The 18177-nt window shown below is 40.9% G+C and overlaps 1 protein-coding gene across 4 annotated transcripts in view; it reads right to left on the reverse strand.

Annotated features, from left to right (window-relative positions):
- LOC149280651 (serine/threonine-protein phosphatase 2A 55 kDa regulatory subunit B gamma isoform-like) overlaps nt 1-18177 on the reverse strand; it is a 61686-nt gene that overhangs the window by 22605 nt on the left and 20904 nt on the right. For 2 of the 4 annotated variants that reach the window (XR_016278139.1, XM_089500283.1), the window contains one exon: nt 2539-2636. Coding sequence is in view for 3 of the 4 variants with exons in the window: in XM_089500283.1 (XP_089356409.1) it covers nt 2539-2636 (98 nt within the window). In the remaining variant the exon portion in view is untranslated. Of the gene's footprint in view, nt 1-2538; nt 2637-9821; nt 9917-18177 lie in introns of those variants that run through there. The other 2 variants (XM_089500284.1, XM_089500285.1) reach the window with 2 other exon arrangements.

The following is an 18177-nucleotide window of genomic DNA, read 5'->3' on the forward strand; positions in this document are numbered from 1 at the left end:
TTTACTGACATTCTTCAATGTAGCAAACACTGAAATTGCAAAAGCTTATGAGGATACTGGAAGAATCTGCAGGGCTTGCACAGTGCTGGTCATGATAGGAAAAATTGACTTTTCAAATTGATATTAAAACAAGAGTGATTATAGAGGCTGATTTTGAAACTAGATGGTATCCCTTTGTCACATTAGTTCCAGAAATGAACTGTGCCCATAGAGCTCCACTGAAACAAGTTTAAACTGGACTATCTTGATAACTTTACAGTTGTCCCGCCCCATACGCGGGCTTCCCATATGTGGACTTGAGGTCACTTACTGCATGTGAAAAGAAAACCAAAACAGAGCAGGAGAGTAGCGCTTTTTCTCTGTGCCTCTCCGCATGCTGTTGTAGCACTTCCATTCTCCTTCTTGAGGGAGGCAGTCGTAAAGGCATGCCTTTTGCCAAAATGATTTTTCAAGTGCAATAAAAGGTATGCTTTTACTACTGTCTCCCTCAGAAAGAGAATGGAAGTGTTACAACATCAGGCAGAGAGGCACAGAGAAAGAGTGTTACTCTCCTGCTTTATTTCATCTTTCCTTTCTCATGCAATAAGGCTCATAGACTGCCAAAAAGATAAACAAATGGGTTCTAGGGCAAATATGGCCTATACTACCTCTAAAAGATGATTCAACTGAGACTGTCATACTTTGGTGTTATCATGAGAAGACAGGACTCACTAGGAAAGACATTAATGTTTGGAAGAGTAGAGGGCAGCATGAAAGAAGAAGTCCGCCTTCCAGATGGAAGTCTGATTCTTCTGCAAGACCTGACCAGAGCAGTTGATGGTAGGGGTCAACAGGGTGACTTATCAAACATATTACAAAACTTAAGCATGTGACCTATAAGACAGAAAAATCTCTGTATCTCTCCTCAGCAATGAATTGATTGGATAATTTTAAGCAAACAACTATTTTTGCAGCCTTAGTCACATCCACACCCCATCTGAACAATGGCAATAACATCATCGGACTTTACTGAGTTGTTTTTTAAAATACTAGATTCATAGACAAGGAATGCAACATGAAGTTAGTAGGAAATGGATTACCCCCAGAAATGAATGTTACGCAGTGAGCTCAGACAGAGGAAAAAACCTCAGAACAAGAAAACTACAGTTAAGGTCAGACAAGCTTTTTTTGGTTTTGTTTTGTTTAGGTTAAAGTTTGTTTCACAGATATTCTATTTTACTGAAAATAGAAATAATATATAACATTATATGCATTAATATACAATATATTTTGACTGTTTTGCTACTTAACAATGTTCCTCAGTTCTAGATTATTTGAACTGTGGCAGCTCAAGGAATACCTTGAATACTCCACTTCCAGTGATGCATTATGCAAGCATGTGCTGCATTCCATCCAGTTTGGATTGGTCACAGAAAGCCATGTTGAAAATCTGCACAGGTACAAAGCTAACAGAGTAGCCTCGTTGGGCAAAGAATTCTTTACGGTAGGATTACCAGAGGGAGCTAATGAAGGTAACTCATAATTTTATACCACTAGTCACTAAGATATTTAATAAGCAGAACTGCTGTTAACTGAATTATTAAATTCACATTGTCTACAAAGTCACCTAACTTTCATCCCATCTTATGTGAAAGTTTATTTCCGTTATTTACCAACCACAAATAAATTTGTTTGCAAGACAAAGATCCCCTGGCCCTACTGAATATGTTATCTTCCTGTAAATGCTACTTTTGGCTGTACTAGGGAAAGTTACTACTACTAAAAAAGATAGCAATCTAACTTCAGAAGATGGATTTTTTAAAAAAAGTAGATGACACCAATGTCTTATTCCCATTCCTCTCAGGATTGAAAGTTGCAGGCTGGGCTTACTTATCCATTACTGCAAGAGGATCAATTTATAATATTTTGAAAGTGTCTGAAATCAAACTATACACTAAGACATTTGTACAATATACTGAAGCAGTCAAACGAGCATATTATCAAATAAGCATTTAGTCCATACATACAAAAATTTGGCAGTATACAATTAAAATAAGCACGCAAATATTACATGCACCATCTATTATGGAGAAAAGAAACTAAAGCATGGTAAAATAGAAAGCACTCCCAAAACTGTGGTTTTAAAGAAGTTCATGTCAATGTTATTGGAACTTGGTTAAATGGAGGAGGATTATTTACTGTTAGAGATGAGACTTGGAGATTATTCAGGCATATTTTTTAGCACAAGGATATGAATAATCTCATGCATTCTGGTTGTTCACACTATGAAACCACATCTGTGCATATCTCTGTGAGTCTGGTTGCTCACATGTGTCAGCACTTAAATAAAGATGGAGTCCATGATGCAAATATATTTGAGTCATGCAGAAAAATATCCAAGATCAATTATCCCACATTAAAGGGGGGGGCAGCCTTAATTGGATGCATTCAAAATGCGTGTGAGCAACAAAATTTCAACCCAGATTCTATTTGGTTTATTTTCACTTTCTGAATAGCTCCTTAGTTTGGCAGTAAATAGAAGATTAAAAAAATTCATACCTCTGGCTCCCTTTGGAATATAACTACTCGGCCTCCTTTGTCCCCTGTTGCCAGCAACTCTCCTGTATGGTTGAATTCAACAGTTGAAATAATGTCAGCTATGAAAGAAAAAAATAAAGAAAAGAAATTAAACTGGTTGGCCAGGCAAAAAGTGAGGTAATGACTGTTTCCTTTTCCTGACTCATTCTTAAACCAGGAGAAAAGTAGAGGAAGAAAGCATGGGAATGCAGGACCAAAACCTTTTTTCTTTCAAGTAATTAACAGACCCTCTTTGGTCTGGCAAATGAATGAAATTATAATATTAACAACAATATTAAAGCAGAGTATGGATATTTCTTTCCCTTTCATTGCTAGCATTCATATTTCATGCTAGCAGTTTAGATGATAGCACCTTTTAAAAAGACTGTTTTATTTCTATTTAAGTTAAGTGTTATACAGTTAGCCCTCCACATTTGCAGCTTTGATTTTTGCAGATTTGATTATTTACGGTTTTGATTCATATGTTCTCTCTAGGAATCTCTAGGATCTCTAGGGCAACTCTGCCAGAAGTTGACCATAGTGTTGTGCTGGAGAACCTAGATGTTTTTAGAGAAAACACTTCTCTAGGCATTTGTAAGTCCTCCAGCATGATTCTGTGATCAACCCCTGGCAGATGTTGACCACAGAGTTGCACTGGAGGACTTGGAGATTCCTAGAGAAGTGTTCTCTTATGTAAAAAGAATAGTCTTTTTTTATTTGCAGTTTCTCTACATTCACGGGTGTCCTTCTCCCCTAAACCTAGTGCTTGTGGAGGGACCACTTTTTTTCAACTGGTTGAATCTTTACAAAAAAAAACTACAGTGGGTGACATCCAGTTAGTAACATACTCACATGTATGTCTCTCTTTGGATGGGGTACAAGGAGTTATTCTTTAGCCATCTCATAATGTCCCAAACCTGCCCCTCTCATTACCAGTAACTCTTGTTTACTGGTAGGAATGAAAAGGAGGGATGAGGCAATTCCAATGAGGAAATTGTGGCTGTTCTGGGCTCCCAGGGGAAGTAAAGAGAAGGTGCACTCTCTGTGTGAACACACCTTTGTTTCCATCTCCCTCTGAACATACATCAGCTAGTTCTTCAACATCTGAATTGCTTTTCCCATCTCTATCCTCCCCACTGATAAGCAGCAGCAACAGCAACACCAAGACAGGAGGGAGGACATGAAGCTGCCATTGAGTACGGGCAGTTTCCAAGAACAAGGTATAAAGACGAGAATTTGTATAGATTCTGCATGGTCATTATTTTTGTTTTCTTTATGTTCAACAGTAAGCCTGTCTTTGCACTTTCTTCCTTGATCTTCCTTAGTAGTTATTCTAGGTCTGTGATGTTTTCTGCTAGTAGTATGGTGTGGTCTGCATATCTTAGATTGTTGATACTAATTCTTCCTATTTTCATTACTACTTCTTCTGTGTCCAAGTCACTGTTTTCTATGTAATATGTTGTGTATATAGGTTGAACAAATAGGGTGTAACTGAAAGGATGTATCCTTGCCTGACCTTAGCCTCAAACCTGCCACCACCTCTTGCAACCTGATTTGAATCCTCTGTAGAACTTCAAGGCCTTACAATAACATCCTGGATTTTAAAACACTCTCAGCTTGGTGGGTTTGTGTCTCTGAATTACCATTTTCCCATTCCAAAATAACTGTGTTTTATTAGCTATTTTGCTATCAGTGTATTGTTTGTCATTTATGAAGCCTTCTCATTTTGCTTGTTGTCTCCTAATATACAATCATTATATATATTTAAATTCTTATGTGGTCAATAACATTCATATTTAGAGAAATCTGTGTTTATGTGGATTATTAGTTTCAATCTGTCAAAGATTCACAGCTGTCACAGTTAAAAGATCCTGTACTGGTGTTTATACTCAGAACATACTTGTGTTCATATATGTATTCTGAAAACATATCCAGTAACATATACGCTATCACCTGGTGACCTATGTGCTTTGGAGCAGAACCAGTTGTACATAATATATATATGTAATATATAAATAAAATAATATACAGTGGCTAAAGAAAACATATTTTAATGCACAACCAAGTATTACTAGGACATTACTTGGATACAGAATTCCTAGGACTATATATAATACCCAGACTGATGATATAATACAGGGGTAAACACAAGGCAAGAGAAAGTTCTATTGTTATATCACTAAGTGGTTTGCAGTAAGTCAGCAAAACTTCTGACTCCCAATAAATAAGATCAAGACCAACAATGTCTCAACTCTGAAAATCAGATTTCAAAAAACACAATGGAGGAAAACCAGGGGTAGATTTTTTTATTTTTTATTTTTATTTTGGTGAAAGGACTTAATAACTTGCTTGTAATATCAGTCACAAATTCCAAGACTGGACATGTGCTCGAATGTACTGTCTTCTCACCTCAGACACTCATTTACAGCTGTCTCTGTACCTGCAGCTTGTGTACCACAGGATTTTAGCAAAAAATGAGGTTGATTCCACAAGCTACATAACCACTGATTTTTGTACCTAGTAACATAACTGCCACATGATGTTTTAGTGAAACCCATGGGTCCTAACGCCAAAATTTGCTGAGCAAAATTTGTTTTTCTGATGACAGGTTCCCCTCATTCTGCCAATTAACTAAGGGTCCATTCCCACTGGGAGGATGAATCACTTCCTGAATCATTGTTGCCCCGGTTTCAAAAGCGATTTCAAAAGATCCCTTGTTCGCACTGTAAAAGGTTTTTTCCCCCTTACCAACCTGATTGCTTCTTTTTTTGGTATGATTGGTCATTCCCATTGGCAGCGCCACTTCAGAACCCCATGTCAAACATCCGTGATGTAAACAGCAGCCCGGCTTGGGGTGGGGTTGTAGGCTGAGAGAGTGTCACCTGAGGCTGAGAGAGTGTGAGGCACAGAGAGGTGACTGCAAGGGACCCAGGAGCAGACTGACTCTGGAGCAAATGTGGCTGAGGAGAGAGTGGCAAAGCCTGGAGCCAGGAGAGAAGTGGCGGGGCTGCTCCAGAGGAGGGCTGGATCCAGTTTACCTGTCAGGGCAGGGCAGCGTGGGAAGGAGCCAGAGCCAGAGCCGCCGATTGCTGGGGCTGGGAAAGTCTCCCCACGCATGGACCTGAGCTTTCCCCACACCTCCTCCTTTCCCTGGGCTCCCACCACCTCCACCAGAGAAAGGGGGTGATGGAGGCAGGAACCAAGCCGAGGAGCCCACCACCTGCCCCCACCCGGCTGAGGAGCCCTTCCCCCGAGGACCCCGGCCCAGGCCCACCTCTCCTCCGCCCCAAGCCAGGCAGCTCTGGACGAAGAAAATCCAGCAAATGCTTTGCTCAGCCAAGGACCAGAGAGACCCTCTCACAGCTGCAGGAGTTTACCGCATACCATGCAAATGCAGACAAGTCTACATAGGGACCACCAAACGCAGTGTGCAAACAAGAATCAAGGAACACGAGAGACACTGCAGACTGGGCCAGCCAGAAAAATCAGCAGTAGCAGAACATTCCACAAACCATCCTGGGCATAAGATACTGTTTGAAAGCATTGAAATTCTGGACCATGCCAACCACTACCATGTCAGGATGCACAGGGAAGCCATTGAAATCCACAAACATCTGGATAATTTCAACAGGAAAGAGGAAACCCTTAAAGTAAACAAGTTTGGCTACCAGTCCTGAAAAACAGCAAGATAAAGACTCAACGCAAATGAGAAATCTCCCAGGGTCAGGGGTTTCCCAGCAGACAATGAGCGCTAATCAAGCAGACATTAATCCTCTTGTGCAGACCCTCACACCCTGAGGACTGCCATTAGCAACAAACAATATACATGCAAATCACTCCTGCCTTTCCAGGTCACACAATATATATAGCCAAGTCCTTTCCAGGCAAACATTCTCTGAAGATGCCAGCCACAGATGCTGGCGAAACGTCAGAAAGAAATTCTGCTAGAACATGGCTACATAGCCCGAAAAACCCACAAAAAACTAACTGTTGAAAATTAAATGTTTGGCAGAGTTTGACTTCCAACAAGTATTAGGATAGTTGAAATCCCACTTTATTACTACATCTCTCCTTTCTGACTGTTTGGTTATCTATTCCAGGAAGGCATTATCCAAGTCTTCAATTTGGCTTGGGAGGTCTATAGTAGATCCCACTACCACCACATCCCTGTTGTTTCTCTCTCCCTTAATTTTTGTCCAGATGCTCTTAACTTGGCTTCCAGGACTTAAGGCATGGATCTGTTCACAGCTGTACGTATCCTTAAACTATAATGCTACTTCACTTCACTTCCTGTTTGGTCTATTTCTCCGAAATAGGTTATACCCCTCTATTACTACTTTCCAATCATGAGACTCATTCCACCAGGTTTCAGTGAAGCCTATTAGATCTTATTTGCTTTTCTGTGCTAAGAGTTGAAGTTCATCCTGTTTATTTTCCATTAGTATAAAGATATCTAAGATGATGGGCCATTCGCCATAGTTGCCTTTTAAAGTTTGTTTTGTCCTGCTGCGGATGGGTTCTTGTGTTATTTGCCTTGTTCTCTGTATAACATTTGGGCTATTATCTCCAGCATTTGATGTATTCTTGCCCTCAAGAATACTGCTGGCTCCCCCCCCCCCAATATATAACCAGCTCCAAGCCCCCTGATCAGATCTTTCCCACTCTTAGCAAAAACATTCCTGCCAACCACTGTGAGGTGCAACCCATCACTTGCCAAAAGCCCACATCCATGAAACTGCACACCAAGGTTCAAGAAGCCAAATCGTTCCTAGGAGCAGAATCTGTGGAGCCAGTTGTTTTCCACTGTTTTCCTCTCCCTTCCTGAGCCATGCCCTTCCATTGGAAGGACAGACAAAATAACAATTGGTGCATCCAGACCCTTCAGTTTCCTGCCCAGAGACTCATAATCCCTCATGATATAAATATGCAGATTCTGGCTAAAATGAAGAAAATGAATCAGCAGATGGAGAAAGAACTTCAAAGTGAATTCAAAGATATCAGGCAATCATTGAAGGCATGCTATTGGAATTGGTTAATATTAATCAGAAATTGACTACACTGAAATAAAAAAGCAAGAAGTGGAATAAGACACAGAATAGGGAAAAAGATCTGGACTTTTTTGCACTTCTGGATTTATGAGAGAGGGATAAATATTTGAGAATTAAGAAGGCAACCTGAACAACAAAATTAAAATATTCAAGAAAGGATATCTGGGAAGATATGCTGGGAGAACAAGCATATACTGTATTTCAGAATATATTCCAGAAAAAGTGGATAGAACGTTTCATGTGGATTCTTGGGTCACTAGACAGGAAAAGCCTCCTTAGAATGTGATCATTTATTTTGTGAGAAGACAAACAAGGGATAAAATTCTACAACATTTTTTGAAGAATCTGGTCATGGTTATTTTTAAAGTTATCCCTCCAAAAATTTTGAAAAAGAGGAAAGATTATGTCTTTTTAAAAGAAAAATTGAAACAACATGGAATACAACTTAGATGGGAGAAACCAGGACTGAGTTTTAGATTTAATCAAAGAAGATAGGTTGAATATGGTGCAGAAGGCTAAAGATTTATTGAAGAGATCTGGTAAAGATTGGGATGCTATAAAGTGTCATGCTGAAGAAGAAGACAGATCTTCCAATGACAAGGGGATGTCTTTTGGTGATGACAAAACTTTGGATGAAGAAGACAAAGAAACTGCTGGACCATTAGAAAAAGATGTAATGGAAAAATACCTTGATGACAACAAAGTCTCCTCTTCAGTTTCTTTCTACTTTCTTGCTTCTGTTTCAGGCAGTCCTTGAATTTCTTCCCATGTAAAAGGTTCATATGGTACCTCTGTCCTTGCAAGCTTGGACAAACAGAGAGGTGGCTCTCCTCTGTTTGATCAGGACTTTAAAGGCCCACTTGCACCCCACAGCTTTCCTACCTACTGGCAGTTCTGTGAGTGTCCGTATTTCATTCTTGGGAAACATGGCGTCTGATTTCTGGTTCTGGAATCTCGTCTGCTTCCATGTTGACTTTCAGCTCTAAACCTGCTTCTGCTTGCTCTGCATTACCTTCTCTTTGTGTATACACTTCCACTTCTTCATCTCTGAATGTAGGTCAGTATGCCACTAGTGGTTCTATTTTGTGTGTCTCTTTTGTTACACACTCTTGTGTTTGCATCTTTCATACCTGGTTTCTCAGTCTCATCAAAGAACACCACACCTCCCACTCTGATTCTTCCTGTTTCTTGATTCAGGATTCTATAGCCTTTATATCCTGGCTCGTAGCCCACTATTATTGCCTACCTCGGCTCTATTGTCCAGTTTGGACATTTTCCCCCTTGGAACCAAAAACTCTGAAGGCTTTCTCCTGTGCCAGAGTTCAAATGGTATCCCCTGCCCTTTCATTTCCCTTCCATTTTGGTGACTTTCTGGTCACAGTAGCAAAAGTCGTGCTATTCCCCAGCCATATTTTGGTCACATTTTCTGGCTGACTTCTTGTTGACCATGGGGGACCGTGTGTGTATACATACTATGCACAGCAGCAGAACTTCTTGTTCCCCCCCCCCCCCGACATAACCCTTTCACTTATTTGCTCTCTCTATCTCCCTTGAAGAGGAAATTGAAAGTCATTCTTATTTCCTCTCTTACAAAGCCAGTGCCCTCAGTACTCTACCAGCACACCCCAAGATAAATGTGCATAAGGTATATCAATTAGATTTTCTAATGTAAAACAAGCCATTGAATGGATAATTAGATAGACAGACAGACAGACAGATTCAAACATGACTTTCAATGCACGGGGTAAAATTTGTTTTGAGCTTTCTAAGCTTTATCAGATTCATTCTAATGTATGCAAATCTATAGGTTCTGTCTTAGAAGGGAACAGAAAGTTGACATTATTGAATGTTCTATTTTTTGAAAATACAATTTTTGAAGTTTTTATTTACAGGATTTACCTGGAAATTAATAGTCTAATGTAAGACAGTAGATGGAACTAAAGCCAAAGTGGGATACACTAGAAAGATGGAGAGAAAGAAACTTTTGTGCATCTCATACAACAAATGCAAATTTTATTCTCTCCCCTTCTTTGTAACCTAACAGCAATATGGACACCCTAAAGCAAGCAAGCCTATTAGGTTCCTCATACAATACAAGTGGAACCAACATGGTAATGGATGACTATCCAAGCATGCTGAACACACTGGGACCTTTAGTAACCACTGGTGTAACTGGCCAGTGACTGGACACACAGAAAGACTGACCTTCTCACTCACCTCCAGAAGTGATCTCTTCAGAAGAGGGTTGAGACACATTGGCATGGCAGTGTGGGGAAGCTTGCATGGCTGCCGCCGCCCATGCTATGCCAGGCCTGTGAAAAAATAGAGGACTTCAATTTCAAGTGCTGTCCCTTCAGCACCTGTCATGCTACATGTTCAGAAAAGGAAGAAAAACCTCTTATCCCACCTCCATTAGAAACAATGATGAAGAAACCTTATACTAATATACATTTTGAAAAATAGTTACTGAAAAACATGTAACGATTATCATCATTGTGGTTTTAATGGATAGGGTTTTTGTAATTGAATAGCAATTTTGTAATCAACATATAATCAGTGAGGTACCATGGTAAGAAAGAGCCAGCATGGTGTATTGGATTGAACATTGTTCTATGACTGGAGACCAGGGTTCAAATCCCCACTCAGCCAAGCTAAGTCACACTCTCTCAGACTCACAGGAAGGCAAAGGCAAACCTCCTCTGAAGAAATATTGCCAAGAAAACCCCATAATAGGTTCATCTTAATGGTCGCCATCTGTCATAAAGAACTCACAACAACAAATGTGGAAAGTAGCATTTGTGCTTATTTTCCATTTCCTGAAATATTTATTTGGAGAGTTAGGTTGATTCAAGTTGAATAATATCTCAGTTTTGGGTGGGTTTATGTAGGAAAGGCAAATATCTGTCCAAACATCAAGGGAGGGAGTGTGACACTGGCTTTTCCAAGACTTGCCCAACAGAGATTTGAGGGGACAGAGCTGAAGAATAAGTTAGTTAGAATATTGCAAGATGTTTGAGTGGCTTCCAGGATTGTTTTGTCCCACTATCCACCCTTCCTTCCTTCCTTCCTTCCTTCTGTTTTTAGTCAAACCACTGAACTCAGCTGCAACCTTTGTGTTATTTCTTTGGAGGGGAAAAGAGTCTGGGAACACTGCTACAGCATAAGGGAGTGTGGATCCCGGTTCTACTTTAAATAATGGCTAGCAACCTGCCCCCCAGAATGTTGTAACTTTTGTAGGAGCTTCATGAAGATCACAGAAGCTGTCACTATATCTTTACTGGAGGACAGTTGTCTGACTACGAGTACTATTGCCGACTACTCGATAAAAGCTTTTGCTGTAAATGCAGTGTAGGTTTTAACTTGTTAGTAAACTAAATAAATGCATCCTAAACTTTATGATACTGAGGGCCCATTCAGACGACACTTTACCCCGGATCAGGAATCGATTCTTCCACATGAAGTTCATATTCGCTCCGAATCTGTCACAATCCATTTCAAGGCATGCACCAGAGTTCCGCGGCAAATGCCCCTTAGCCCGGGACATTCAGAATCGGATTAAAAGCCGTTCCTTTTGAAAAAAAATGTTCTGCTGAATATGAACTTGCCCCCGATCATGATCGGGTCAAGTTCAGGGGAGGGATTTAGGTCAGAGGGCGGGCAGAGGGCAGAGCATTCCCTCCCCTCATCGGAGAAGGAGGAGGAGGAGGAGGAGGATGAGGAGGAAAGAGCTGAAGGAAAAAGGGAAATCTGACAGGAGGCAGGGTGACAGGAGGCAAAAAGGGGAAATCGGGGTGACGGGGGCTGCAGAGAGCAATCAGAGGGAGGGTAGGGGGGGACTGGAGAAAGTGACGGAGGAGGAGGAGAAGGATGAAGGAGCCGTGGGAAGAAGGGGGCCATGGAGGGCATTCTATAATGGAGCAGGAGGAGGAGGATGAAGGAGCCGGGGGAAGGGTCAATTCAGGGCAGCTCAGAGGGAGGGGAGGGTCAGAAGGAAGGAGGAGGAGGAGGATTGCCAAGGGAAATTGGGCTGTGGAAGGACCACCTCTCTCTTTTGATTTTTGACAATCTATGCACATGATTTTTTGGGTGACATAGAATGTGTGTGTGCTTGCTTGTGCTACTTTCATTTCCTCTTGCTCCTGGAATTTAAGAGCCTTTATTATTGTTGTTGTTGTGGTTGTTGTTATTTGTGTTATATGTGGATGCTACAATCAGAATGCCTGCGTTACATTTCCCTTTCATTTCCTCTTGCTCCTGGAACTTAAGAGCCATTATTATTATTATTATTATTATTATTATTATTATTATTAGTGTTATATGCGGATGCTACAGTCAGAATGCCTGCGTTGCATTTCCCTTTTATTTCCAATTGATTACATGGGTCTACTTTAGTTGGAACTGACAGGTCACTCTCTCTCAGCCTCAGTGGAAGGCAATGGCAAACCTCCTCTGAAGAGAATGTAAGCAGGAGGAAAAGGGTCAGAGGCAGGGCATGAACGGAGCTCGCATCAGACACCTTCCCCCCCTTTTTATTTTTTTAAATTATTTTTGACAAAAAATGTGCATTTTTTTGCTTCAGGTAGTAGATATATATTAGATATATAGATAGACAGAACGTTGCTAGCTGCTTGTTCACTTTCCCTTTCATTTCCTCGCTTCCAGTAAAGGGGAAATGTTGCAAAGAGTACTTTGCAAAAAACTTTTTTTCCTTTGCGAATGAATGCTACAATGCAAATGTTACAATGTTTCTCTTTCCAATTTGGCAAATTGGCAAATTGATACATGCTTTTGCTACTGTCTCTAAGGAATTCAGGGGTAGCCTAAAGAATGCATGGCATCACTTCCTTTTCTGGCATTTCCGAGGTGAGGAATTTATTATTATTATTATTATTATTATTATTATTATTATTATTATTACATGTGTATGAGGCATTCTGGGGTGGCAAGGAGGGAGGATGCAGGATGCAGAGATGGCATTAGCTTGCATTTTGCGGTTGAAAATGGGGCCAAGGGTAGATCATAACCTGCACTGACTCAAATGCCCACAACACACACACTCACTCACTCACACGGTTTTTAATTTGACAGAATCTGCGCATTCTGGCGCCTGGCCCTTAAAAAAAAAAGAAGGGGGGAAGCACACTTCCGATGCCCCAGTGAGTGCTGCAAACGTCACCTATGACGATCGTGGAACTAAATTTGATTGACAGCCAGGCACCTTCATGTTAAACCTGATTTCTCTAAGAGGACATTCAGGTTAAAATGCCCCTGATTTGTAGTAGGCATTTGCTTACAGAGAGATTCAGTAGCCCCCCCCCCCCCCGAATATGCCCACTTCCTTCCAGGGCAACAGTGCCAGTGAGAATGGGGCCTGAGTTCCACTGAAAGTCTATAAAATGTTATTGCTATAGCTTCCTTACACAAGAGGGTTGCTGGCAGATCAGCCTTTAGAGACGTAGCCCTGTGTCCTGCTTTTAGAAGACATGACCTCTGGTGTTCAGACAGCCTTTGGGAAGCCTGCTTGGTATGTCTCAGGTATCTGGTGTTCAGAGGTCTTCCCCTTTCAAAGCCATCTACCCCAATGGCCAGCACAATAAACTATGGAAACTGAGCTGTAAAAATGGGTAAAGAGTTGGGGAGGGTAAAGGGTGGGGACAGGAGCTCCAGTACAATTTTGTCTTTGTTTGTTTTTTTATTGCCTCTAAGTCTACCTGTGGTCATGAAGTAATATACAGCAGGTAAAGATAGTTTTAAAAATATTATTTAAAACAGCTTAAAACAACTTTACAAAAAACAAAAAACAAAAAAAAAAAAAACAAAAAACAAAAAAACAATTATGAAAACACATTTAAAACAATCCCAAAAGCCAACACTGTTTTTAAGGACCAAACAATGAAGTGCAGGCAGTGTGTGGAATGTTTGGAAGGGATGTGGCCAGCCTGAAGCCCCTTGGGAGGGACCTACAACCACAAGGCTGCTATAGGAATAGTCTTTCCCCCTTTATTCCCCACTCTAGCTTCTCAGGGTGGTGGGAGGGAAATGCACCATGGTCTCCATCAAGGATCTCAGATTCTAGAAAGGCTCATTTGGAGCAAGGCAGTATTTTAGATATCCTGGCCCTAAACTATTTTGAGCTGTATTAGTTAAAATCAACACCTTGAATAGAGATTAAAAGGAAATTGGAAGTCAATGAAGTTAGTAAAAGATCAGTGATGTGTGGTCTCTAAAGCACACACCAAATAACAGCTGAGCTAATGTGCTTTGCAATAGCTTCTGAACACTTTTTACATTTTTCAGGTGCTACCTTCTGGAAATGTTTGGTCAAAAGGGACTGACACAACCACAAAACAGTGCTCCCAAGTTATTGCTGCTGTTTTTGTGTGCCTTCAAGTCATTTCCAACTTATAACAACTCTAAGGAGAACCCGTCATTAAGTTTTTTGGGGTTTTTTGGAAGATTTGTTCAGAGGGGGTTTGAGACAATGTGAGATGCTTAAGGTCACACAGTAGGTTTGCATGGCTGAGCAGAAATTTGAACCACATCTCCTAGAGTCTTAGTTCAACATCCAAATCACTACTACTATGCTGCCTGTCATGATACCAAATTCCTATCAGTCAAATAGTCCATAGTATCAAATGATGTTGGGAGGTCTATCAGAACTCCAATCCAATCCCTGGCATAGATCATCTACTAAGGCAATCAAGGCTGGTCTGTCTCATAAGCAGGCCTGAATCCAGATTGGAAGGTGTCCAGTGACAGACTATGGAGTTCCCTTCTGAGCAAAGCTAGGCTATCACCTTTCTTTTTATTCTTTTACAGGTAGGCAAAGACTTCTATTTAACCAGGACATAAGCAACTGCCTATTATGGACAGGGCTCCATATGGACGATCTGGATTTTACAATATTTTAAGTGTTGGAACCCTGATTGACTACTTGGTTATGTCTGCATAACTTATGTAGCATCTTCAGGTTTCACCTCACTCCACTGACTTTAAGAGACAGCCACCATCAGGTGAAGGAGGTCTCTTCAGTTTCCAGTTGGGGCACAAAGAAATTTGCTTGTTGGCAGGAGGAGGGGGACAACATCGCCCTCTTGCACCCTGATAGGAAGCCATATACACCTCCTTCATGTTTTTTTTTAAAAGGGGGGGACTGCATTGGCATGTTTTACATTAACAACAGCTAAAAGTTTTCCTGATGCAAAAGCATGGATGTTTCCTGAGAAATTGGTTGTTCTCTGCCTAACAAAGAGGTTTGTAGCCTCACAAGGGCTTTGAGACAAACTGGATTTCAAAGGCAGCAACTCTTTATCTTTATAATGGAATTCAATGTTTATTTCCTGGACTTTAAGAATCCCCCAGTACCCACATGGCCAGAAAGAGGAAAGAGTCCACCTACATGAATACCCCTTTATGAACTTTGTCGTACAGGGTTCCAGGCAGGGATGAGAATGGGACAAAAGGAGCTTGAAAGGGAATGGAAGGAATGGTGGATGCATTTTACTGCACACGAGGAAGTCTCTCATTCGTTCCCTTCCCTGCCCTCCTGTTCCCAATCTTTCCACAGAGGAGGAGATTTTTGAGAACTGTTTTGAACAGTTCTCAAAAATCACCCCCTCTGGAACAGATGGGGAATGGAACGGAATGTGTGAGGTACTTTGCATGCAGTAAAATGCATCCCCCACTAGTTCCACACTTGTTTCTGGCCCCTTCCATTCCAGTCTCGTCCCTGCCTGGAGCCCGTGGTGCAATAAAGTTCTATATCATCGGAACTGAGGATAACAACAACTGGCCTATGACAGAAATGCAGGCCTATGGCTAACCTTGTCTTTTCCCCCTTTTCTCCTGTTTCATTTTTAACACCATTGCCTGACAAAGAAGCCAGGGAAGCTTCAAAAGTTTGCATCCTGTATATTGAGCATTTTGGTTGGCCCAATAAAGGTATGACTGTTTTGTAGATTTTGGGTGTTGTTGTGCTCAGTTTTAAAATGATTGATTGATTGCTTTTTTTTATCCTGGCTTAAACCCAGCACAGGATTCAGGGGGGCTTACAGCCATTTAAAAACACAGTATAACTAAACTAAAAAAAAAATTATTGATATGTATCACAGTTCTGTTTTAAAAACACAAGTTACAAATACAAGTTAAAAACAATTTTATAAACACATTTAAGACATAATAAAATAGAAACACCCCTCACTAAATGCTCCATCTGTCTCAACTTATTAAAAATTAAATACTTCCTTAAATAAAAGGGTCTTTACCTTTTAAAAGAAAAACAGCAAGGAGGGGGCCAACCAAATGTCATGAGGATGGGTGAAATGGACTTAGAAATTAGAAGATCAGGCCTGGTGAATCAAGGCTCCATCTTTATTTAGAAACAGAAATGTTTTTCTGTCCCTCAGCTTGACAGATCAGAATCTGAAGAGAATAAAAGCCCTGAGCCACAAGTACATACATTCTAATATAGTTTGCCAAAATCACCAAGACATTACTGCAAATGCATGAGTCAAGAAATTCTATCAAGCTAACAAACAAGAGGGAAGTCAATTAAGCATCTAGGCATCACTTGGTCATATACATCATTCTTTAAGGAAAACAAAATATGCTATGTAACCTTCCCAGTGTTGGCTTGTTCTTTTGCAGGAATTTCCCTAGCACCAGGATGCACAACTGGGATGCAAGCACTTTTTGGGATAGCACATGTAAAGCCATTTTCACTCCCCCCCACCCCCATCATTAAGATAATTTATTTTAAGGCTTTTTGAGTTAACTCTTCAGTAACTTTTTCCCCATATATATATATATATATTAATCTGAGGCATATATTAATATATCATATTATATATCTATGGGTGAATCCACAGTCCAACATCAATTAATTTATCACTTGTCTGTTCCACTTCCATAGTTGTCTGCTTTGTTGATTGGTTAAAATCCTCCATCGCCTCTTTCACTATCTGTCAAATATCGTCCTTCAACCCTATACTCGAGTCATTTATGTCTGAAAACTTATTAGTTCACTTCCTCTGCAGACCAAGAAAATGATGTTATCTCAAGTAAGTTATATCTAGGCTGCATCAATAGAAGTAATGTCTAGATTGAGGGAGGTAATAGTGTCACTCTATTCTGCTTTGGTCAGGCCTCACCTGGAATACTGTGTCCAGTTCTGGGCACCACAATTCAAAAAGGATGTTGACAAATTGGAGTGTGTCCATAGGAGGGTAACTAAAATGGTGAAGGGTCTGGAAACCATGCCTTAGGAAAGACTTAGAGAGCTGGGTATGTTTAGCCTGGGGAAGAGAAGGTTAAGAAGAGATATGATTATCCTGTTTAAATATTTGAAAGGATGTTATACTGAAGATGGGTCCAATTTGTTTTCTGCAGCTCCAGAGAATACAACCTGGAGCAATGGATTCAAAGTACAGGAAAAGAGATTCCATCTAAACACCAGGAAGTATTTCCTGACAATAAGAGCTTTACGACAGTGGAACACACTCCAAACAAACCTTCTTTGGAATTTTTTAAACAGAGGCTGGATGGCCATCTATTGGGGATACTTTGAAGGTGTATTCCTGCATGTCAGGGAGTTGGATTGAATGACCCTTGAGGTCTCTTCCAACTCTATTATTTTATGATTCTAACGGGTTGTGCAAACAGCCCTGAAGGGAGGCTGGAGGCCAGTTTGGGGCCGCAGAAACCACACGCTGCAGCCTTGATCTGGCCTTTCCAGGTCACGAAAAGGAGACGCAAAAAGCATCTCCTTTTTGTGCCCTGGAAAGGGTATGATAGCCATGGTGCCGCAGCTATACGGTGCAACTCTAGTGCTGCACTGGAGAAGCACCATGACACTGCGAGGTGTGGTGCGTGGTGTCATGGTGCCCTGGGGGTGGTGCTGGGGCATGCATCATGTAGTAAATAAAACTGTTCTTTCCTTTGACCACCATGTTAAGTTGTTGCACAGCATAATTATGTTTTAACAGTAGGACCAGTTTAAATTTGCATTCTAATACATATAATATAATTCTTATAATATAATATACATTCCAATATATATATAATTTATTGTGGTTCTACTCATTCTTGTTGTTGTCGTTAATGACTATTATTTGAAAGCTGCCTTGCATCTCACCTATGGGAGATGGATGGAATATAAATCTAATAAATAACCATACACAGTTCAGTGGTGTGGTGTGGGATGGAAACCTTTTTCCAATCACTGGGCTGATTTTGTTCTGAGCGAACATGCCAAGGACTACTTGCCAGCAGTAAGAAGAACACATCCCAAAATGGCCGGGACCACCTCACTACTGACATATAAATCCCTAATTTAGACTAAGGCCCGAAACAGACAGGCAGATGGGGGTGGCTTCCAGCTGCTCCCGGGATATAGCATTTAGATGACACACATCCCTAAGCCACACTGAAGCTGCCCCAGGGCTGCGCCAGAGCTGCCTTAGGTGGCCTCAAAATAAGTGGATATTCTCTGCTTCTTTCAACAGTCCATTTGGGACTGTGGCAGTGGACACCCTCGTGGCTGAGGTGTATGGACGCTGTGGTCCTAGTGCAGTCA

The sequence above is a fragment of the Sceloporus occidentalis genome, unplaced genomic scaffold, assembly GCF_023333645.1.
Source record: "Sceloporus occidentalis isolate IW3139 unplaced genomic scaffold, rSceOcc1.0.p SCAF_150, whole genome shotgun sequence".
Classification (NCBI taxonomy): Eukaryota; Metazoa; Chordata; class Lepidosauria; order Squamata; family Phrynosomatidae; genus Sceloporus; species Sceloporus occidentalis.